Here is a 26,092-nt window from a genome sequence, read left to right as displayed (position 1 = left end):
TTATTGTAAGGGTTCTTGTTGGCACATAGATATGGGATGGCAAACAAATGGGGTTGTAAGGCCAAGTCTGATGGAAAGAGCATGGTGGGGAAAGATGCATACACGGGTTCAAGTAAGCGGAGCAAGATGGTAGATTTGTAGAACAGGTGAGGTCCGTTGGCAGCGATGAGTTACACAGCCCAAAAATCCTGCTTTTACCCAGCCACCTTCTGGGAGGAGGCCCAGATACCGCCGAAACTCGTCGATAACACGTCTCCGGTAATCCGATGTCATTTGCGAATTTATGCATCCTCCGTCGGACGCTACATAAAAGCCGCGATAAATTGATGGGTGTTCGCGAAGATCCGTCGCGTCATGCAAGAAAAATGGGGCGTGGGGGTGGCGGGGTGGGAGGTCGGTTGCATTTTCCCGGCCCGAGGGCAGGTCAGATGCGTAATATATTCCGATGTCCCTGAGGTATAAGATATGTTCTCGAAAAGATCCCTTTAGTTTTCAATCTCGCGGCGTTCGCTTCGAATGGTGAGAGAGATAGGATGTGTGAAAGGCTGAATCGATTGATGAATAATTATTCACTTTTATAAAAAAAAAAAAATATATATATATATATATATATATATATATATATATATATATATATATATATATATATATATATATATATATATATATATATACTGTATATATAAGTCGCTAAACAAACAATCCTGACTTTCCGTTTTGCAACAAATCTTTATTCAGCAGCTGACTTTTGCGTTTAATTAATTTATCCACTTTTGTTTTAGTTGTGCAAGGAAAAACGCTCCACTTATGAAATTGATCTTTAATTTAACAAGAACCATATTAAAGCCTTTTCGTGCGATTCATATTCGTTGTTGACTGATGTATTCGTTTGATATCAAGTTACTTCTAGATTTATTTAGTATTCTTTTTCCGGTTACTGAACTATACATTTATTTTCCATTTATGTATTTTGTTACTTGTATATTACTTCTTGTACGTTAATCTTTATTTTCTCATCATCTCATAACTATATTTATGCATAATTTACTCATTATTTTGTTTTATTAGCATCGCTTTTGTAAATACATCTGAGTCATCGTTCATGGAATGAACATTAATGGAGGTAGGTCGATTGATGATGAATTTAAAGCTTTAAAAGGGCGTTCATTAGACATAGTCTTCGAACGTAACATCCTCGAAGTGAAACTTACTACTTCCGAATTTTATCAGCTCCTGATATTTATGCAATCGGTTTCCGGGCCTTAATATGACCCATCGCCACTTGCACCCGGCAGCTGTCATTGGTGGCAAGTTGTAGTCACTACTTTTTCTTCAAGGTATGGGTGTTTGCCAAAAGCCCAGACCTCTTTTATCAAGTCTCTAGACCGGCATCTCCCCCTTTTATCTAGTCTTTAGACCGACTCTTCCGTTTTTTCTAGTCTTTAGACCGGCACCTCCTCCTTTATCTAGTCTTTAGACTGGCAAGTCTCTTTTATCTACTCTTTAGACCGACACCTCTTCTATCTAGTCTTTAGACCGACACCTCCCCTTTTATCTAGCCTTTAGACCGACTCTTCCGTTTTTTCTAGTCTTTGACCGGCACTCCTTTTATTTAGTCTTTAGACCAGCAACCTCTTTTATCTCTTTTAGCTCTAGTCTTTAGACCGGACAGCTCCCCTTTTATCTAGTCTTTATCTTGTTTTTATTTAGGCTGGCAGCACCTCTTTTAGCTAGTCTTTAGACCGGCAACTCCTCTTCTGTCTTGTTTTTAGGCTGGCACCTCCTCTTTTACCTAGTCTCTAGACCAACACTTCCTCTTTTATCTACTCCTTAGATCTAGTCTTTAGACCGAAAAGTCTTTTATCTAGTCTTTAGACCGGCATGAACATGTAAACTCCCGTGGGAAAGTGGGAAAGTTGTCAGTCCCTCCGAAATCCTGAAAATTCATCGAAAACTCGACCTCTCCCGGCACATTGCCTTTATCATTCATGGTCAGTGCGAGACCGATGATTAAATCATTTTCTCCACTAAATTTCCCGGAACAAAGTCCCTGAAATCCGAGGGCTGGATCTTTCCTTAGATGACCATATTTAGGGCGACTTTGGTAAGAGAAGCTTCCGTCTTTACCTCGCTTTTTGAGGCACGATTATCATAATTTCTCCATCAGCTTAATGCCACGTTTCTATCTCAAGTGTTGGGTGGAAGGCCGGAACTTCAGGTCTTTAGTTCTGCTTTTTATTCAAAAGCTGGAAGGACTGATGGCTGGGAGGAAGGAATGTGCATGGAGTGGTAGTGATAGAACTGATAAGAAGCATTAGCTCCGGTAACAGTAAAAATATTTGAAAGTAGTGGTTATTTGAGGTGGAAAGAAATAAAACCAATAAGAGAGGATTCATATGAACAGAAGCTGTGGTACTAGGAAGCAGCAACCATTAGTAATAGTAGCAATTGTTGAAGAATCGAAGGAATAAGAGGAGAAAAGGTATTTGATATGGAATATTATGATTATTGTCATTATTACTACTGTTCCATAGGTGTTAAGAAAGGCCCCAAAAAACAGCAAGTTTGTATAAGACGTATACAACCAGTAATATTAACCAGGGTCACTGTTAGCTGGTGTGGTATAAGTTGCAATGACTACAAGAATTTTATTGGGAAAATTCACGCTTTCGATCCTTAATTCCGAAAAGAGGAGTTTCCACAATCAGAAAAACAATGATAGACGGACTGCTGGTAACCGGACAGCCCGCACCTCTTCGCGTTTGCGTAACATCTGTTCATTGTCGATCCGTCTGATTACCATACGCTGTATATACATCTCAAAGATGTACGGTAATAATCTGAATAATTGGTCGAGGTCGTCAAGAACCGGGGTATGATGTACGAGTCTGTAATGGTGGGGGCAAGGCTGCTTGATTTCAGCCAGTTCTAACTCTCCCGAGAAATTAATATTGAAAAGTTATCCTGAGGCGGAACTCTACCTGTTCTACCATTTTCCATGAGGATGCAGCGCCTGATTTTGATGAATTATGCCTTTCTCGGCCTCTTCATCGTAGAGGCATCATATTTCTAAATGCCAAATGTCGTAGACTGAAGTACAATTCGCTTTATTCTGAGGTATCTGCATCTTTCAAAAAATTTTAAAGTGAGAAACTTACGGGGGACTGTAATGATTCTACATTTCTGAATTGTTTATTTCGCTTCATTAAAACATCATAAGTATTCTACCTTCATTTTTTCGCTTTTAGTGTCATTGATGCTGTTTGTATGATTGGTCGAATGAAAGCCATGGTTCAATTCCGACCTGCTGCCCACTAAGTTAACCAAACTATCTCTCTAGATCTTGCAAACTATGAACTGGGTATCACTGTCATGTGGGGTAAAAAAAAAAAAAAAAAAAAAAAAAAAAATCGGGCAAGGCATCAGCAACCTTATTTCTAGATTTACTAAGAACAAAATGGCTCTTCTCTTAGGTGCCACCACCTCTAAAGAAGAAAATGTCTTGTGGATATATATTTTTATACACATACACATATATATATATATATATATATATATATATATATATATATATATATATTTATATATATATATGTGTATGTGTGTATTATATATATATATATAGATATTTTATATATGTATATATATTTATTTTACATATGTGTATATACACACATATATATATATATTATATATATATATATATATATATATATATATATATATATATATATATATATATATATATAGAGAGAGAAGAGAGAGAGAGAGAGAGAGAGAGAGAGAGAGAGAGAGAAACAATGAATGAACCGAAATTGGTCTCAAAACGTCCAAAGAGTTGAAAGGGATACTGAATTATATCTTACAGGAAGGACTGGCTTGCTGAGTAAATGCAAAATGCAACATTTGGCGTTTCACCCTGCGTACAATTTAGACAATTAGATCAGGTCATTATTTGGTCGTTTCCGTTCCTTTCTCGCCATAAACATTCATAGAAGAAGGAGAAGAAGAAGAAGCGGTTACAAGAAAATTAATCTTTTGCTGGATGGGAAGATGAGTTACATAATCATTGAGTTTCCCGCCAAAAAAGAAAAAAAATGGCGGCAAAAAAAACGGGATACTTGAAACCCTGCCGAGTGGACTCAGCTATAAGTCATTGAAATTTCCCCTTATCAGTCAGGCATAATTGCCGTATCATTATCACAACAATGGCTCCCTTATGACGTTGTCACGGTTCTTCCCATATATTTTATGGGGAACAAATTATCCTCAGGGATGTTTAATGCGTTTAGTGTCTACGGGTTATTAACATCTTCCAGATTTGTAAAAAGATGTCTTACTTTTTTCTGACCCTGACCTAAGGTGTAACTGGAGAGGTTTAGCTCAGATTTATGTCTTTCTTTTGCAGGTAATTCGAATGAATATAGACCAGATCCCTTCAGTGTTATTTTACATTCTTTAAAAGGATTATTTTCTTGTTTTAATTCTTGTTTATCACTCCTTCCTTTTGCCATGTAACATTTTTTGTCTAATATTTTGCCATTTTTAACCATTTCATTGTTACTTACTTTGTTAGCATGAGTATCGTGGTTCACGGCACTTTGGCTTTTCACATGAAAGTAGTTACGTGTATTGAATAATAAAGGTTAGATGTACAACAATAGTTTAACCAGACCACTGAGCTCTTCATGAAGGATTAGATTTATTTTTTAAGAACCAATTGGTTTTAGCATCGGGTACAAAGTTCTGTGGAATCCGAACCACTTTATAACGAGAAATGAATTTCCATCACCAGAAATAAATTTTTATTCTTCATTGGCCGGTCGGAGATTCGAACTCGCGGCCAGCAGGGTGCTAGCTGAGTGAGAACGGAACCCACTCTCCCAACGAGGAACTATAATGGTTAGATGTACAAAGTTCAAGGCCGTTTAGAGCGGATTTTATTTGTTGTGATACTTCGTTATGCCATGTTTGTTCTTTATATTTGTGTATTTCGACCTGATTCATTATTCAGTGGATCTATTTTTCCTGCTCTTCGATGTTTGAATTATGCTAATTATGATCTTAGGTTACTGATTCGATAATCTCTATCTTTCCACATTTGTGAGGGTCATAACTGCATTTTTGGATAGATATGACTGTCATCATGATTATTATTAGTAGTTGCAGCAGCAACAGTAGTACTGTAGTAGTATCAATAGCATATTCAAGTCCAGTGATTCTGAAGATTTTATTATCGTGTAATGGCAACCTATCATTCAGAAATTGGATGCAATGTTGATACGCAGGCTTCCAGAGAACAAGAATGGAACCTTTATACTCGTTGATCGCCGATATATTACTTAAATTAATTAATTGCTCATGTGAAACAAGTCTATAAAGATTATTTACTAGGAGAAAAAGCTTATACACATTACAGTGACTATATGTTAAAAAAAGGACCGGAGGACGAAACTGTAGAGGTATAAACATCAGTATAATTCAGGAAAAAAAACTGAAGGTAATGATGCTTAACGTTTCTAAAGTAATATTGCAGATGTCTCATTTACCTATTATTCCCTTGGAGGGCCTTGAAATGTCTGCAGTATGCCTCGATATTGTAAATAACCTGCTGTAAAGTTAGATCTATTATCGAAAGAACACCAAAAACCAAGAAACGAATCAAGTTCTTTGACGCAAAACATAAAACGTGAATATCTAAATCAAAAGCAGTTTACAAGGTGAATAATTCCAAAACACATGAAAAGGTTTTTTCCTGGTATGAACATGAAGAAAACTCAAAAGAAAAATCTTAAAATCTATAAAAAAAATTAAGTAAAAGATGCGCCGAAGTTTCTTCAGCACAATCGAGTTTTCTGTACATCGTCTAATCAAGGCCACCTAAATTAGATCTATCTTTCGGTGGTCTCGGTATAATGCTGTATGAGCCGCGGCCCATGAAACTTTAACCCCCGCCCGGTGGTGGCCTATCCTTTATCGTTCCCAGAAGCACGATCATGGCTAACTTTAACTCAAATAAAATAAAAACAACTGAGGCTAGAGGGCTGCAATTTGGTATGCTTGGTGATTGGAGGGTGGATGATCAGCATACCAATTTGCAGCCCTCTAGCCTAAGTAGTTTTCAAGATCTGAGGGCGGACAGAAAAAAGTGTGGATAAAAAACTGCGGACAGAATAAAGTGCGGACGGACAAACAAAGCCGGCACAGCAGTTTTCTTTTACAGAAAACTAAAAACTATCCAACAGATGAACGGAAAGTGACTGGTTCTAACATAAAATGGGTTGAATAATATTGACAAACACGAAGGTGCATTGCATTTGCTCGTATAAAGAACAGAGAGAACGATAGAAAAATCCGAAAACTCAGAGGAAAAAAGGACGAAAGAAACAGCGCTATTTAATAATGTTACACAGAACGCAAAAACAGGAGTCAGATGAGAGAAGACGGTGGACCCGGAAAGGCCACCAAAGTGTGCACGCGCGCCGCATTGTTTCTGGTGTCGTTTGCTGCATAGATCATGTCGGTAGAAGCGACAAAACCTGACAGTAATTCTAGGTTTTTGAAGTTTTGCTGGCTTCCCTGTTTTTATGAACCCAGAAGGATACGAAACGTGAAGAGAGAGAGAGAGAGCGTACCTTATAAATGATTTCAACCCTGTGGAATAAGTATTACCTTGTCGAAGCCCTCTCGTCTTCACGGTGTACGTACATTTTGACGGGGCAATGAACACTCACGTCTCTCTCTCTCTCTCTCTCTCTCTCTCTCTCTCTCTCTCTCTCTCTCTCTCTCTACCCTAGCTGCGACCCACTACAATCAGCTAACACTAGGTGCATAATTCATTAGGTCAGCAGGCGAACAGGGGCATATTAGATTTTCGGGATCGCCCCCTATTGTCCCTCCTCGTGGGGTTCGAGAATCGTAAAGGGGCCCCCCTCAGTCTGTGAGTAGTGCACTTTTACCACTGCACCGCGAGGCCAGAGAGTGAGAAAGAGCGCAGTAATAAATTGACTCTTTACTTGTTTCACTCTTTTAAGTTTTGTCCTTGTATTGATAAATTCTTTTTTTCACTTCAACTTTTGAATACACCCTGTATTCTTTTAAGAATTTTCTGAATCTTTTAACTTGAAACAAATTCATCTGCTTATTTTCCGCGTTCATATCTTTCTGTAACTGGTTGTCATTACTCGTTCTCTTCATTTTCACTCCAGCTTCCACCGCAGAAATTTTTTCCGATTTTGTATTATTTTCTCATTCGATGTGAAAGAGATATAAAAACTGGAAATGTTATCTCAGTGTCCTTATCCAAGATGGAGCAGCTGCTGGATAAATATGTTTCGTGTTATTGCCCTCTAAAGCCATCCGGGAGTTGGTTAGCTGAAACTATTATTATTATTTCTTCACTGTCATGTCATTATTGCTACCCATTCCATCTCTTCACCATTCATACCTTCACCGCACTATCTCCTCGTCACCATTATTCCCCAGTATCATAAGACATCGATTCTGGGTCCTGGCCATCACGTACTAACGACCATCGAGAGATGGAGATATATATTTAGTGGTCTTACCAGAGCGTAACAGCCAGTGAAAGTAAAGAGAGAGAGAGAGAGAGAGAGAGAGAGAGAGAGAGAGAGAGAGAAACTTATCACTAGTTGAGGACTGGTGGACGGCTGAATCTCTCTCTCTCTCTCTCTCTCTCTCTCTCTCTCTCTCTCTTCATATTAGCTTAAAATTTTGACATCCTACGACGCAGTTTGCATTCATCAGCTAGTAACTTACATAAAGCAGAGATTTAAACGAAATACAAGTGAGAATAAAAAGGAAAATAAGACAATCAGAAGGATGATAATATGAATTTAAAATAAAATTACACGTACACAGAAATATATATATATATATATATATATATATATATATATATATATATATATATATATATATATATATATATATATATATATATATATATATATGTGTGTGTGTGTGTAAAAAAATATATATATATATATATATGTGTGTGTGTGTGTGAAATTGTATTTTAAACTCATATTATCACCTTTCTGATTGTCTTCTTATTTTCCTCTTTTTTTCTCTCTTGTATTTCGTGTAAATCTTTGATATAAGTTGTTAACTGTTGAATGCAAACTACGCAGTAGGATGTCAAACTCTTAAGCTAAATACATTGGTTTCTCATATAGTAGTAAAATGATTGATGTTTGTGATTAAACAATTATTTTCTTACTTTCAGACTATTTGGAATGATTAACCCTTAAATGACACACGTTTTCGAATCTCCGACCGGCCAATGAAGAATTAGAGAAATTTATTTCTGGTGATAGAAATTCATTTCTCGTTATAATGTGGTTCTGATTCCACAATAAGCTGTAGGTCCCGTTGATAGGTAACCAATTGGTTCTTAGCCACGTAAAATAAATCTAATCCTTCGAGGCTGTTAATCAGCCCAGTGGTGTACTAAGGTATACTTAACTTATTGCCTTGTGTATATGAATTTTCTAAATGATCTTGGTAATTGTCTTTAAATATCGAAGCTTTGACCCTTCACTTCGTCCTTACCCATTCATAATCAAAATTTATTTCCTTATTCACTTTTATTAACTAAAGTTTCTCAATTTGCATATAATTGACAGCCCTCTTTACATAACCTAACCATAAAAAGTTTGATCACTGATCCAATATCGTTAAAAATTCCACAAGTGCTTCATAGCATATTCTTTCTTCACTGAGTGAAAGATTCCTAGAGTGTTTGATTAGTCAGCAAAATCACTCGCAAGATCGCTTCGCCGAACATCCTACCTCAGGAGAAAGCTCGAAACGATCGTAGTTGTAGACCTAAGAGACTTTCACTCGCTGTCTCTTGCAGAAATGCTACAAAGGTTCGTGGGAATAGCTGCAATTTTTTTTTTTTTTTTAACTAAAAATCGTGAAAGTTATCCGAAAAGAATACGTTCCATCCCTTTGGAATTACGTGACGTCATTTAAATCAAGAATGATTGTTTAAATTCCAGTATTATCGAACTTTGCTGGTATGTATAAAATCGGCCAGCTGTAAATATACATCAGAATATCCACATGAAGAATCAGATAAATTTCCATCATTCACTCCCCTTTTCAGAGGGGAACAAATAATCCTATCTTTGCGCTCAAGGATCAAATTATTTCTCCTCTGCTGGGCGGTATTCTGTAATTTCAGCAGCGACCCTTTATGTTTCTGACGCTGGAAAATCTCTCGGAAGTTCACATAGAGCTTTCTTTGCCTGTTGGTGAAATATAATGATCTCAGAGCGATGAGTATCAGGATGCCTTATTCAGGCTATTACTTATCAAGCTTACACTTTTACATATTAGTAAAGATATGAGCAAAGAAACACAATGTGTATATATATATATATATATATATATATATATATATATATATATATATATGTATATATATATATATGTATACAGTATATATACATAATGAATGTATGTGTTGTGTGTACAGGTACACTTCAAAAAATGCTTTCAAATCATAATATTCTTTTAATATTTAAAATGCTTTATATTTGACTTTAGAATATCATGCAAACTGAATCAAAGTACCAGGAGTAGCATCAATATTTTGTTATATTTGCTTGGCTGATGAATGCATTCTCTTGAAAAAAACTCGTCTCATTATGAATTAGGTTTTTCGTGGTAGAAATCAGCAATTATGGTACAGCGTTGCATTTAGATCCATATCAAAACTGCTGTAGGCATTACTGCTGGAGAACATAGAACAACTTTTCACAGGGCTGTGTTCTTAAAACATAATGCAGATTTTCTGAAGTCAGTTCAGATTTCCATTCCATTAAGAATCTGGTGTCATTTCTAACAAGCTCATCGGTATTTTTCAACTAATCAGTTTAATTAGTATTGATGTTTTGCTGTGGCAGCATAAGAGTAATAAAAGAACACGAATTACCTCAATTTAAGATGAGCCATTTTTCATTAATATTCTTGTGGTTGACTGACAGTCATGACGCGTTTGACCTAACTGTTAAAGGACCTCTCTCTCTCTCTCTCTCTCTTGCATATCACACCGATCACTCAGCTAAGAACTCTCTCTCTCTCTCTCTCTCTCTCATGTATATCACACCAACCTCTCTCTCTCTCTCTCTCTCTCTCTCTCTCTCTCTCTCTCTCTCTCTCTCGGGAGATCTTCCTCCAATCATCCCTTCAAGTGTCCGATTACGTCGGAGATGTCATGGTCCACGCGACGGAGTACTCGGACGAACCGCAACCATTCCTTATCGTTCGGAGGAGCTCGACATATGTCGAAGCTCTGCGTCCTACCTTGTTGGCTCGCTCGCGCGCTCCAAACCGCCGATAGGATGTTTGCGTGATGTCAGCCAAAGAAGGTACCGGGGCCTATAGAATGAGTACGAGTCTTTTTATCTGTGTTTCTTCTCTGTTAGCAGAAGGTAGCCTACAATGTTTATCTTTTTTCCCCCCATTTTTTATAATATATTTTTCTGAAAAGAAAATTGTTGTGCCGGCTTTGTCCGTCCGCCCTCACTCTTTTCTGTCCGCGCTTTTTCTGTCTGCCCTCAGATCTTAAAAACTACTGAGGCTAGAGGGCTTCAAATTGATATGTTGATCATCCACCTTCCAATCATCAAACATACCAAATTGCAGCCCTCTAGCCTCAGTAGTTTTTATTTTATTTAAGGCTAAATTTATCCATAATCGTGAATCTGGCAACGATATAGGCCAGGCCACCACCGGCCCGTTGTTAAAGTTTCATGGACCGCGGCTCTTGCAGCATTTTACCGAGACCATCGAAAGATAGATCTATTTTCGGTGGCTTTCATTATACGATGTACAGAAAACTCGATTGCGAAACTTCGGCGCATTTTTTACTTGTTTCTGTTTCGCTCTGCTTCTCTTCTCGTGCCTGCTTTCATCTTTTTCTGTCGATGTCTGCTTGTGCCTAATGAAGAAACCAAATGAATAATAATAATAATAATAATAATAATAATAATAATAGTGCACTAAAACATAATGGTGAGTTTTCTAGAACTTGCTCTGCTTTTTTATTGAAAGCAGGCTTTCGAAACCTCTGCTAAAATACTTTTTCCAATATCTGTCGACAACAAAGTTGCTATAGATTTTGCTTTTCATTTCGATATTCATACTATTATACAGTATGATAAGGACGACAATGATGACATAATAATAAAAAAAATAGACGGGTGCTTTTTTCCGGTATTGAGGCATTTTCTTTTAGCATTCGCATTTGTTACTTGGTGCCTGCTGGAATGGATAACTTGCCTTTAATTGGCATCGTATTTTTATATATAATTTTCTTTACTGAGCAGAACCTTAGAGGAGGAAGGATTGTATATTCCAGGTTTTGTTTTACTTGTTAAGTGTCTATAAATTACTTTTTATTCTTATTATATAAAATAGGATACATTTTACTCTTCACTGGGGTCTTGTTGTTGCTCAGTTTTCTAATAGGCTGCATTTTACCCTTTACCTTTTGGTCTTTCTCTGAAGCCTTTCATTGAATTCAATTGATGGACAATTTTCAGGTAAACTCATGCATGACTGACATTTTATGTATATTATTATTATTATATTATTATTATTATTATTATTATTATTCTAAATTTGCATATAGTCTTATCGAACAAAGGAAAGCAGAAATAGAAAACAATACCATCTAGTGAGGGAAGACAGGCGCAATTTATAATGTAAGAGAGATAACATAAGAGTTGTTTTGTATTTTCTCCCTTGGCACTCAGCATCTCTGCGAATGTGTTACTGGCCCTGGAATTCCGTGACCTATAGGACCTCGGGACCACGGTAAGAGCATGCGGATGAAGGAATAAGGAATTATAACTGTTATGTGGAACTGTATAAGTTATTCGACTGTATCTGTTGCTCACACGACAAATACTCGCTATCCTTTTGGCCACAAAAAATGTGTCCACATTATGATTGCTAATAATAATCCGGCTCTGGGAACACAAAGCAACGTAGGGAGTTTCAGAGAGTCTTCATGCCTACAGGAAGCGTTTTTACCTGTCGTTGTTTCACAACTTTGACGTTACAGATGAGGCACAAGGAAGTATCGCCTTGTGTTACGTAACGCAGCCGAGGATCGGGGCTTGGCGCCAGACTGTCAGTGCTCGCGATTGCAGGTTCATTCGTTTCTTTACTGTTACGTCGGTTTTTTTGTTATTCGGATTCCTTTCTGTTCTTAGGAATAGTAACGTCACCAATAACCTGTGAGGCTTTTCATCTACTAATTTTCAGGTATGGTAGCGATAGGACTAACTGTATTAGGTTATAATTGAACGTTGTTTCAGTGATGATAGTAACGGTAGCGTTAAGTATACTGTTTGGTGTTTTGACGCTAAAAACCTCAACGTGGAAACTGTGGTATATTCGTACGAGAATGGAGTTACAGAATGAGAATAAGTATTATGTACATAACTATAAACTATAGGAAATCATCTGCACTTTTTCCTTTTTGCCTTAAAGTGTTTTGAAGAGTTATGTGATCCAACATTTTTCTAAGAGTGAGATGTTCCAAGTGACAAGTCGCGAAAATTTTTGCAATATCCCACATCGGAAAAATATCGAAGATAACTTTTTTTTTTTATACCTCATACTAGAAGTTACTATGTTTTCGATACTAATCTTCATTTTCTAGCTTCCAAGGAACCAGTTATATAGCATCTGCATAATTTCTCTCTCTCTCTCTCTCTCTCTCTCTCTCTCTCTCTCTCTCTCTCTCTCTCTCTCTCTCTCTCTCTCTCTCATCTCAGAATTTCTCTTAAGCCTTCCTCTCTTCTAATTAAAGAATTTTCATTGAGTCGTTTGTTGTTAAGTATACTTCCATTCTTCGACTACACGTAAGTAGTCCTTTGTATATCACTAGGAATCTGAACTTGTGTATGTATAAATTTGTTTTTATCATAATAGGTTAACGTTTGGATTTCATATATATATATATTAACATATAAGCAAAGAAATATATTGTATAGCACATATATATATATATATATATATTTATATATATATATATATATATATATATATATATATATATATATATATATATATATATATATTTAAATATATCCCCACTGGCTGTCGGCCTAAGAAACAGGAGATCAGCGCCTGCCCTATGAGCCTGTAGAGGCCCAGGAGGACGTTAACTTTAACTTTAATATATATATATATATATATATATATATATATATATATATATATATATATATATATATATATATACACACACACACACATTACACACATACAAACACACATATGAGTATGTATATGTAACACGTATATATATATATATATATATATATATATATATATATATATAAATATGTATATATACTCATATGTGTGTTTGTTTGTGTGTGTGTGTAATGTATAATTACTGGCGTAAGTACCTGGCACTCGGAGTGATTTAGTTTTTGGTGTCCACAACCCCAAAGCCACCTGGTGACAAAAAGACCCCTCTCTATCACAATCAGCAGGTAATCGTCGACCCGGGGTCGATCGCTCCTTGCTTTTGCCGTAACCTGTTTGACAATGTACACACTATTTTTGACGGGTACACGTAAGCGCAAGCGCAATTATGGCATTTTGCGCTTTTTCTCCTTTGCCTCTCTCTCTCTCTCTCTCTCTCTCTCTCTCTCTCTCTCTCTCTCTCTCTCTTCCCTTTTGCTTCTTTTCTCGTTTGTTTTTCTTCTTTGTTCTCCTTTCTACTCATCAAAGTCCTCTGTGGTGTCACTGCGTTGCGTATATGTTTCTCTCTCTCTCTCTCTCTCTCTCTCTCTCTCTCTCCTTCTTTCTCTCGAGTTACCAGAATACCTTGTCGGTCACTCACTTTGGTTCTTACGAGCCAAAAGATATTGAAAATTAATAATAAATAACTCTTTTACTGTAACGCTAAAGATGCAGCGTGTCAAGAGGTTGTTCAAATACAGGAGTGCAAAGAAAAGGAATATAAGGCATTTGAACAATAGGACAACAAAGACAAAGTTAGTAGATAAGGATGATAAAGGGAAGGGATGAAGTCAGGAAAATATAACTGACAATGTGATAAATTTCAGGGACTACATAATGAAGAATAACTGCAGAGGCACGGAAAGCGGAACGGCATATTGCAGAAATTCATATTCAGTGTTTACAGTTAAGGTTGAACCGTTTAGTTTAATATGAAACGGTGTGGGATTTACAAACATGAGGGTCAACCGATTTGATCATTCTTCATATTGGCTTATTTCCAGAACAGGATCCTTTGGTTGCTAAGATGCGAGTTCGTCACTGTCTGAAGGATAATTCCTTCCAGCAAAAACTTTTCATTTAGTGGCAGAATTAGATTTGTTCACCCAGGTCTGTGACGTATAAAAAACATCAAGTTTCAAACTCATAAAAGTGATTGTATAGTGGGTCGGGAATATAGCTGGGGTGAGCATAGGCATGTGGTGAAAATAACAAACTAGTCCAATCCTACATAACGTGAGAGTTAAATGCTAATCAGAAAATGTATTAGACATTCATTATTGTTATAATTAACACCATTGTCAACATCATTCTGCTGTCGAAGTTGTTGGTGATACAGTTACTACTGTCGCTATAACTGCTGTAGATGTTTGTGATGTTTTGCTAAGGTGTTGTTATATCAGTGACTTTCGAGATCCGCAAAATATCCACTCGGTGAAGTGGACAGTGGACAAAGATGACGAGCATTTGCTCGCTCTTTCACACATTCATTACTCGCATCCTGAGTTCGGGTGCGGATATATTTATTGGAATTTTCCTATTCATTCATTTTTTAAACTCCGTTTATCATGATGTGATTCGGTGATCCACGAAGCCGTCGGGATGCATGACTCTTTTTTTTTTTTTTTTTTTTTTTTTTTTTTTTGAACGTGGCATGTCCGACTACCGCAGCGGGGTAATATTTCTAAGGATAATAACGCTCTCCCCTGCAATTGCTTTCAGTATTTTGCCCATGGATCGTCGGCTTCAACGGCATCTCTCCATTTGGCAATAAGGGATGGGCGAGAACACACGTGTAAAGGAAGCTGGCCATTATCACCTAAGCCACAATATGTGGTTCGGAAAATGCTTATATATTAATGCAACTCACACATTACGAAAACCATTCGATTCAATCTGGGTATCTCGGGAAGGAGAAGGAAGAGTTAGAGGTTTCAAACGCCGCTAAGGAGGAGGGGGAGGAGGACGCATAACTCATTAACCCAACCCGTATTTAACATCCACGACCCCATTTTACGACAAATATTTTCACGCTGCATAAAACGTTTTGTATTCAATTTATCGCTCGATTTAACGCCGACAGAAGAGCGATCCCTGATACTTCACTCCCTATTAAGCGCGGTGCTTAGGGCGTGGCAAAACACCATCATTACTGTCGGGGAATTTTGAAGCCTGCGATCGACCGGCAACCTATGGCGCACAGCAGTTGATTATTCCTCCATTATACATCAAATGTTCTGCCATGAAATGAGAAATGGATGACGAATTTGGCAAAATTTATTGCCGATGCCTCTGCCCCTCGGTGATGTCCCTGGTGACAGGGGTGGGAGGAAGGGGGGAATAAAAGCAGCACCTTTCACCAGCCCCCCTCCCCTCCATCGAGCTCCACCACTTCCTCAAGCTTTTCTTGATATCGCCCTGATTTCCAGTAGCTGCAGCAGTTATGCATTTCATTTTTTCTTTTGTAATTGTTAATTGTTTATATTAATGCCTTCATACTACACCGTCGGTCGAACATTCAATAACGAAATACTGCAATTCCCTGACTACCTCTGTCTTTTCTGAATGACCTAACCTGCCTCTTTTTAAAACGAGTGCGTTTCATCTTTTGAGAAGTAAATTCCATTAACGCACCGTTTTGTCGCTACACCGGGAAAAAAAAAATACAAGGAAGCACTGATATTCCAAAGTACAATTTCGACATTTTACGTCGAAAGCGATACCTTTTCGCCTTTCAGGAATAATAGGATGACGATAACCCAAAGGAACAAGAATTGTTTGCATTTTATAACAAAGTGAAGTAGAAGAAATGCATTGAAAATCCCAACTGTAAATGAAAACCTAGATATTCCGTCTGCAGTCAGTTAAAACTTTCCTGTTTTCTTATGCAAGCGATTCTGACTTGCTATTTGTGACTATCGTGAATTTCCAATTTGATTTTTATAGAATTTTAATTTTTACGAATATACTAAATAACAGTTTGATATTCAACAGTTCAGGTTTCATGCTAATAAGATTATCTTCTGGACACAAAAATAAGTTCTACGATTTTTTATATGTATATATATTTAAATTTTCTGACTTTCCTAGCGAGTCTTCATCTTTGCCAACAATCTGGTCTACACTCTTCCATTTTAATATTTATGCAAACAATACATTTTTCATAACAACGTTTTACGTTATCTTAAATTGTTTCTTTATATAAAGCTGTATCATTACCAATAATGTGTCTCCAGATTTTAAGTTTTGTTCTTTGCAGTCATACCTGCCAATCATAAAGGAAATATTTATTTGGGTATAAGAGACAACAGCCTTTGATAAACATATCACATAAGTCACATGATCACTAGTATCATTACTCTCATCATTATTACTAATTTTGAATGTCATCAGCTCATCATAGGTTATTTCATTTTTAAATACCAAGAGGTCAGCATCACACAATTCTTGTCAATAATGTTTCACATTTTGTAGTTTGTATGGAAATAAATGTGTACAGTTCATAAAGGGAAAACATCTCTCTGTACGTATAATGTAGTTTTTATTGTAAGTTTTCCATTATTGTCAAAGAACAGTTTCATCTTACAAAAAATCTATTGTCCACATTGCGTTGTTTGTCATTTCGAATAAAAAAAACTGCAAGCTTTAAACTGAAGTAAGTTTGATTCATGGCACTTTTAAGTGTTTGATGGAATTCAGGACTTCGTGGAGAAGTATTTAAAAGCAGTTATGACAGAGGTGCCTATTTGGTTTTCTTAATTCGTGTATCCCTGCAACGCATAAAGCTTGTGAATGTGAGGTGACTCTCCCTTAACTATGGGGACTTGCAATTGCCAGTTTTAGACCGAGATTCTTTTTTTTATGTATTTTCCCCTCAACTTATGATCGTAATCTCATCATTATAAGTGACATGGATGAATTTCCCGTTTACCGGCACTGCAATTCCCTTCTTCAATAATCTTCGGGCCATTAAGTAAAGGTATTTCCTGACAAGCCAACTTGCAACATCCCGGACACTAAATTCTCCAACATAATGGAAGCCGGTATCACCACGAGAACTATCTCGTGGAGTCGATAATGCTATTCTATTTATATATATAAAAGAACATGGTGTACTTTTCCATGAAGTTCATTGGGGACGCCTCCAGCAGACTGGAGGAAGGCACGTCGCTCATAAACATAGACTTCTTCGGATGATTACCTCTCAAAGGGCAGTAATGCGTAATGGAATAATTCGAGAGTTGAATTTTTTTTTTTTTTTTTTTTATTGACGGGAATTTTTATGGTTGGGATTATAGTTATATTTAGTAGTTCGTAAATCTTTTTTTTTTATTATTATATTGAGTTTTATTACGCTACATTGTTGCAAGTCTTTTATATTTCAGTCAGTAAAAGGCATATATGACCCATTGTTTTCAATACAGACTAATCTGTTCGTGTTCCTAAATTTTACTGGCGTCAATCGACAGTTTTTAATATTTTTATTTACGGTTATTTCTTCTTAATCTTTATGTACCCCAAATATACGATGCAGTACCTATATTTATCTGCATTGCTCTGTTGTGCACGAACTATCGTAAAAGAATATCATAAATTAGTAAATGTTTTTGAAGATGATAACTTTACTGACTTGCAATCACGTTGGTATAATTTATTTCTTGCAGATATTTGATCGCAATGTTTATGGTGAATCTTCATTATGTTCTTCCTTGCTTTTACCTTGGTTTTAACTTCAGTTTTATTTATAATTTATATTTTCTTTCCTGCTCAGGAGTTTTTTTTTTTTCAGGCTTACCTGGGGACCAAACCTTGTCTTCTTTTTTTTAACCTAAGTTTATTAACAGAAGCTAACTTTCCTAGCACAAATTTTTTTACCTAACTTAACCTTTGCTAAGTTAATGTGAGTTGTCACTGAGGCAACTCGTATGACAACCATCTGTTCCTCCATATTCTGTTGTCTTAAGGCACCTTTTCTCTTTTAGTGTTCTTCCTTTTATTTTCATTTCTGTCCCGTTCCATTCCACTCATTGCTACTTGATTTTGTTTGTACTTTAGTTAATTTTTATGTCTTTTTGTCTTAATAATGAATGAGAAGGAAGAAATGCTTCTGCAGTGAAACTGTAGAGGTCAAGCAGTATCACGTGAAATAAATGTTTTTAATGAAAGACTTGTCTAAAGTACCTATCTTATGTATTTATATGTATATATATATATGTATATATATATATATATATATATATATATATATATATATATATATATATATTATTTATATATATATATATAGATAGATAGATAAACAGATAGATAGATGGGTAGGTAGATAGGTTGATAGATGGTATGTGGATAGATAGATAGATAAACAGATAGATAGATAGGTAGGTAGATAGATTGATAGATGGATATGTCAACAGTAACTCATTCCTCAGTAGGATGGCTCCAGAGAAATACAAAACGGCAGTCTTTATCCTTTGACAATTGAATCGGTGGTGAACCCTTTGCTCAGAAAGCTTCCAAAGCATCAGCTTCTTCGTATGATACAAAAAAGAAAGAAGAAAGAGAGGAGGAGTTTGGGTGGTCCTCAGGAATGGTTCGCCCGCCATACAGACACATGTGGCACTCATAGTACCCTGGGTGAACATATTTGTTCCTTGTGTCCTTGCATTCTAAAAAGTCTTGCACTCCATCTAGTCAGCCTTTTCTCTGGCTTTTCCTCATCCTTAGACTTCTAAGTTCAGTATCCTCTCCACCATCCTATTATCCTCCATTATTGCATTGTCACGACATGACCAAGTTAACTCAAAGTTCTCCGATTCGTCTTTACTTTTCGGACCCTTTCAAGCCCTCTTATATAGATGTAGATTGGCAGTTGCTGTAAATTTGTGTGAATATTTATGTGATACAGACAACAGACACTTACACACAAGAACACACAAAACACACACACATATATGTGTGTGAATAAATACATACATACATGCATGCACACACACACATACAAACTTGACTGTAAATTTTTTTTATATTTTCAGTATCGACAACCTCCCCTTGTGAGTGACCTGTTCTGACCTCTCTCTCCTTACAGAACTGACCACCCTCTCCCTCTGCCCCCCAGGACAGCAGCAGTTCAGAGCCTTCGCCCTCGGCCAGCGGCCCTTCCTCGACACCCGCTTCAGCGACCACCTTCGGGAGCTCGAACTCAGACGGAAGTCAGATTCGATACCGCCCAGTATCGCCTTTAAAGTACCGCCCCACACGACAGCTACGACACAAGGTAAAGGAACAGGGCTCTCTCTCTCTCTCTCTCTCTCTCTCTCTCTCTCTCTCTCTCTCTCTCTCTCTCTCTCTCTCTCTCTTACATACATACACACCCGCACAAACATTTATTCCAACCGCCTCACGAAATAGATGGTTATATTCTTCTCTCTCTCTCTCTCTCTCTCTCTCTCTCTCTCTCTCTCTCTCTCTCTCTCTTTACATACATACATACACACCTGCACAAACATTTATTGCAACCGCCTCACGAAATAGATGGTTATATTCTTCTCTCTCTCTCTCTCTCTCTCTCTCTCTCTCTCTCTCTCTCTCTCTCTCTCTCTCTCTCTCTCTTACATACATACCCACGTACATTTATTTTTACAACCGCCTCATGAAATAGATAGGAAATGTTCTTCTCTCTCTCTCTCTCTCTCTCTCTCTCTCTCTCTCTTATGGAAAATACCAGATTACCTCTTCAGATTATACCCAAAACCGTATTTTGCAGCCATGGGAGTTAGCTCTCCCTTTAAAACATAAGTCAGCAATTCAAATTTCTCCGGATGCAGGTATGCTCGAACGCATGTATTTTTAATCGCACTTTACGTAGGAAGGCTCTTGTATTTCCTCTTTTATTTGCCGTTTTTTCCTTATTTCCGAACTTTTTAAGTGTTTTCCTAACTTCAACATTCCTTTCTTTCCCTGAATAGATAATTTTCCCTCTCTCTCTCTCTCTCTCTCTCTCTCTCTCTCTCTCTCTCTCTCTCTCTCTCTCTCTCTCTCATGAACACTCCTCTATCAGAAGATAATTAATAAACGAGTAAGATGTCGAGTCGGGATATATGACTGCTCCCAAGTTCTCCCCGGACTTATCTTGAAACTGGAAGCAGAGCAGAAAATGAGGAGACGAGCCGTTTAGTGGGATGATTACCCATCCTAAACAATAATCCGAGTGATTGTGGTGGGACGTCGAAAGTGGATTAGGGTCGAAGGGGAGGGACGTGGACAGAAGATGAATGAGAGAGAGAGAGAGAGAGAGAGAGAGAGAGAGAGAGAGAGAGAGAGAGAGAGAGAGGATCAAAACATTAATTGCTAGCGAAAGGCTACTCAATCTTAACCCCCCCTCCCCGTCCTTCCTTCACTATCCCCCTGCCCTTAGTACAACCCCCCCCACTCTTTTCCCCCCTCATTTTTTTCTAGTATGGCGCACATCCTACACTCGTTAAGAAGGTTAGCGGTAATGCATCGTAAGTGTTATAATGGCGGGGTTTCGGAAGGGTGACGGAAGGGAATGATTTGTGGTCGTGGTGTATAGGGTTGTTGTGGAAGGAAGACAGATTAAAAGAAAAAAAAAGAAAAAGAGGCGGTAAAGTGGATAAGGAAAAGGATAAAGGCGTCGAAAGGGTTTTATTTGCGGAACAAGTGGAGTTACCTCTGTCGACGAATTTTGTTGACATTCGAGGAAGAGGCGTTTCACGGGGAGCGTTTGGTTCGATGGTTTGTCAGAGAGAGGATTTTGTCTTTTTTATTTTTATTTATTTATTTATTTATTTTTTTTTTTTGCTGCAAATATAAACATCACGTTGCAAAATTCTGTTTTGACAGATCTATTTACTTTATTACGTATTCATATAGGAAATATTATGACAGATATTCCCATCTCTCTCTCTCTCTCTCTCTCTCTCTCTCTCTCTCTCTCTCTCTCTCTTACACAGACATGCACACGCACCCCAAGATACCACTGCTTTATTCAAAAAGAATTATCCAGGCAACAGGCAGATTACTGTAAGAAATGAAAGCTAAAGTAGAATTAACTGGTTTAGATCTAATGATATCTTACAAATTACTAACTTTGTACAGTAGAGAGAAAGATTACTGGTAGAATACCTGACCACTGGCTCTTTGGCAAGGATAGATTACTTCTTGACGGAATTGGGTGTTTTACCCCGCGGGGGCGGCGTGGCGGGGCGGGGTGGGGGAATGGAAGAATGTACAGAAATCTCCCCTGTCTGTCTGTCTGTACAAATCTCCCAATAAAAAAGGTATTTACGTGTAGACGACATATAGTTATGTCATTATCGTTTGCCTAATTGTAAGTTTTTTGACAAGTGAATGCGCTTAAGCCCCCGCTTTTGGTTTAACGTCAGAACTCGCTTAGAGAACGATCTCTTTGAAGAGATTTTCTTTATTCTTTATTCACATATGTAAACACGTGCATGTATGTTTGTATGTATGTATATATATATATATATATATATATATATATATATATATATATATATATATATATATATATATATATATACACGTATATATGTATATATATATTAATATATAAATATTATATATATATATATATATAATATATATATATATAATATATTTATATAATATATATAAGTATATAAATTACTGAGCAGTCGTCTCCTGTAATGCAAAGCAGTTCAAGTGAGAAGAAATATAAGATAAAAATAAACCATTATGCATGCAGACATACGAGCTTCAGATAACATTTAAGTATACATAGTCGCACATATATTCATTACATGTGCACTGGTATACAACAACAGCTTTTTTGACATCTCATATATTCGCTCTTGCAGGCCACGGCTTGAATATTACAAGTTTATCTCTCTCTCTCTCTCTCTCTCTCTCTCTCTCTCTCTCTCTCTCTCTCTCTCTCTCTCTCTCTCAGCGGGAATTGCTCGTTCTGGTCCATACCTTTTCGTTGCAGACAGGCGTCCAGCCTCGTCCATTACAAGAAGAAGACCGTTTGTCTGATATAACATCTGGTCACAATTAACAGTTTCTCGTTGAGGTTCGTCGAGTTTCCTCCATTCATCAAGAGCAAAGTGAAATGTCTGGTTTCCTGATTAGATCTGCAAGATAATTAGTCTTCACAGATTTCTGTAACACTTTTCGAACGGAAAATATTGCAGTTTAAGTCAGAATTAGACGTTATTTTGATTTAACTTCGCGATTCAAAAGTAAAAGCAAGTAAAAAGCTAACGAAAAGAATTTCGTTAGCTCGTCAAATGGAAACTCTGAAAGTATACCAAGTGAATTCCAGTCCTTGATAACCTCAACTAACAAATCTGATTATAAACTAAATGCGAACCAGTTCTTTGTAGCCACATCACTTAGACACCTTGAGTAAATACAAAAAAACATTTTAAATTAGTTAAAAAACAAAGAAAAAAATTGTAAAGCAAACCGGATGTGTGCCAGTGCGTCATAGGCTTCTTAAGAGAAACTTAATAAAATAAAAGCTACTAACTCTTAGTGGTTTTAGATTCTTAGCAAATGAGAACGGAAAACAAAATGTTCTCCACATTATTAAAATATTAAACCAAACTTTTCAAGAAAGGGAATGTATCTCCAAGGCACAGGAGATGGGCTTTTAATCACTCATTATAGCCAAGTAACCAATTTCGAAATCACCTAGAAAAGTAACGGATTATTTTGACAAGTTATATGAGACGCCTGAAACCCATAGAAATTTAAAGTGTGAAAATCGGTATTTGAAATCAAATGACGAAGTTTCATCTACTTGCTGTTTGATGCAGGACCCACTTAGAGTGGGTCCTGATCTGATGAAAACCAGGAAAATGTTCGAGGTAAGAACAGGGTAGGGCCCAATCCCGAAAAAAACAAAAGAGCCACCTCCCGAAAAATGGGGATTTAAAGTGTCAGGGACAATAGGAGTAGATTTAAAGTGTCGGGGACAATAGGGTAGATTTAAATTGTCGGGGACAATAGGGGAGATTTAAAGTGTCGGGGACAATAGGGGAGATTTAAAGTGTCGGGGACAATAGGGGAGATTTAAAGTGTCGGGGATAATAGTGGAGATTTAAAGTGTACGTGACAAGAGGGGAGATATAAAGTGTCAGGGACAATAAGGGAGATTTAAAGTGTCAGGGACAATAGGGGAGATTTAAAGTGTTAGGGACAATAGGGGAGATCTAAAGTGTCAGGGACAATAGGGGAGATTTAAAGTGTCAGGAACAACGAGAGTTGGGAGAGATTTCCAAAGCAGGTATAGAATACTTGGATTTTAACGTATAATTATTGTTGTCATGTCTTTGTTACTTTCTGATTCCTGTCGTTATATATTGTTTGGATTCCAGTTCCTGCATCGCTTCAATTTAACTAGGACTTAAAAAAAAAAGAACAAGAAAGGTATTGGTACATCGTTAACATTCCATTTCCTGTTTTCCATCTTAGTATCCCATTCCGGCTGTTACTAATCCGAAATAAAGTGTCTTCCAATACGTACGTTTTTGTATATCAGTTAAACATATGCGCAGTATATAATTATCTTGCAATTAAATGTTTGAGAACCCTTTTTCAAAATCAGATGTACTGGATTAGTGTTTCTTTCTGGAAGACTACGAAGAGTCGACGACAAATTTGACATTTTCTACTGAATATCGCAGCATTGGATAAGACGAGTATAATACACATATCTGGAAGATGTATTTGCTTAAGCACGACGTTCATATATGCTTGTTCGACCAGAAATGAATACGTGGAAAGAGAAAAGATGATCAAGAATTCAGATTTCATGACTCTCAAAACGGAATGAAGTAGAACGCCTTTCGTCTAACAGTTTGTAATAGATAATCATTTAATGGAAATACCGGAAATTACAGACTCATTATTCTTGCCAGAAGAAAGCTGTCCATCCATAAGAGCGGTAAGAGATATATACCTTTTTTACACCTTCCTTGTCAAATCGAGCGCCGATTATCTACCAAAATAAACAAATGATCGATCGTCCCGGCTCTCTTTTTGCAGAGCGCATCTCAACCACACGATATACGAACCTCACATCGCGGACGTCGCTTGACGCTTGAACTCCCCACCACGCAAGCGACGGCAGCCAGCTCTTAAGCAGAAAAAATAAGAAAAGTGTAGAGCGACGCCATATTGAGCAAGATTAGCACATTTATGCTAAATGTAGCCAGGGTAATTTCCGCCACTTTGGCGTGTGATATGAGCTCATGAAGAGTTCGGACATGAGAATTTTCAAACATCATTTGCAATGTCTTACGGTAATCAAGGGTAGCAACACCAGGTGGGATGGACATTACGGGCTGCAGCTCCAGGCGCAACAGATGCAACGGCCGGAAGAGGACTTCAGGAGACCGCCAGGGGGGGGGAGGGCCCTGGCCTTCTGGGCGTGGATAAAGGAGGGAGGCCCGACGGCCCAAGAGGTGGGATAGGGAGAGCCAAGGAATACTGGAGGCAGGTAAGAAGGGCCAAGGCGTTTCGGGAGGAGGGTGGGGAAGGACAGGGCCTTGAGGGAAAGGGGTAGGAGGCCAGGGGAGGAAGGCATAACAAGGAAAAGAGGGTAAAGATGATACAGAGAAATACATGGACGCATAAAGTAGAGTATTACTCAAGTGGTCTCTACAAAAACTCCGTAACTTTAGCAGGGCCTGAAGGTCTCTCTCTCTCTGGCCTTTTATTAGTTATTTGTAGCAGTGATATTCTGTGAGAAAAAAGTAGCTAGAAAAATGTAAAACAGATCTCCGAAAGGTTCGCACTGGGAAAATCATCTTATAAATTGTTTTCACCTGTATAAGGAAATGAAGAATTGATTAAGTTCAGTGTAAAATTTTAGATCTGATTTAGATAGGCCACATACTCCCTAAGCTTAAGATGATTGAGGGAGAGACGGTTAAAGTCACTGGAGATTGACAGATGTTTACACTTACAGAAGATTGAGTGAAGTAGTTAGACACACGGTACTCAAGAGGATTAAAGAATTAGAATAAAGGGATATGATTTAAACTTGAATTTTGAGTCAAAGAAAACCAGTTAAAGTTACAGAATCGTGTTAAAAAAAATATTTAAATCTACTTTAAAACTTGAAATCGGATTTAGCTGAGTAGAAAGACCCTAGAACTGGAGGATTCAAGATGAGAATAAAAAATTGTTAAACACAGGAATTTTAATTGAGTGATTAAGCCTACATCATTTAGGTTGAGAAATTATGATCAAATTATTATTTACTCAACAGATTTTAGACTGAGAGGCTCGTAAAATATAGTATTCAATATAAGAGGCCTTAGGTTAAATCTACTGATTCTTGGATGAGAAACGGTAGTTAAAACTGCAAGAATTGTGAGAAAAAAAATGGATTAACATAGTTCTTCTCTATGTTTTCCAAAAGCATTGAGGCGGTCAAATGTAGTCTAGACCTGCGTGAGCTCTAGGCAGAGAGCATTGGAATATCTGGTAGGAAAAATCCTTTACATCACCAGAAATCTTTCCTATTTCAAGAAGTTATATTTTCCTTCCCCCTGTTCATCCTAAAGTTTTAGCCAGTGCTTCCGTAGATCATTGCATTCAGATGCTGGGAACGCAAGAAAGGAATCAAGCAAATGTAAGGAGAAATCGCTAGTATCAGAGATTAGTGATGTTAGATAAACGAAGAGACAACATAGCAACAGAGCAGCAGTAATAGAAAGTAGCTGTAGTAAGAGCAGCAGTAGTAGAAGCGTTAGCAGTAGCAGCAATATGCTGGCGGAGCGTG

At 37.4% G+C, this 26,092-nt stretch overlaps 1 protein-coding gene across 7 annotated transcripts in view; it reads left to right on the top strand.

The window, feature by feature from the left end:
• Positions 1 to 26,092, top strand: part of LOC136833734 (runt-related transcription factor 1-like) — a 412,880-nt gene that overhangs the window by 344,186 nt on the left and 42,602 nt on the right. For 3 of the 7 annotated variants that reach the window (XM_067095957.1, XM_067095952.1, XM_067095951.1), the window contains one exon: positions 19,382 to 19,570. The exons of 2 other annotated variants lie outside the window; for them this stretch is intronic. In XM_067095957.1, coding sequence (XP_066952058.1) covers positions 19,382 to 19,570 — 189 coding nt within the window. The remainder of the gene's footprint in view (positions 1 to 19,381; positions 19,571 to 26,092) is intronic. 2 more of the 7 variants (XM_067095958.1, XM_067095953.1) reach the window with 1 other exon arrangement.

This window comes from Macrobrachium rosenbergii, chromosome 52 (assembly GCF_040412425.1).
Source record: "Macrobrachium rosenbergii isolate ZJJX-2024 chromosome 52, ASM4041242v1, whole genome shotgun sequence".
Lineage (NCBI taxonomy): Eukaryota > Metazoa > Arthropoda > Malacostraca > Decapoda > Palaemonidae > Macrobrachium > Macrobrachium rosenbergii.
The sequence above is the reverse complement of the archived record's forward strand: the minus strand, read 5'-3'. Positions and strand labels throughout refer to the sequence as shown.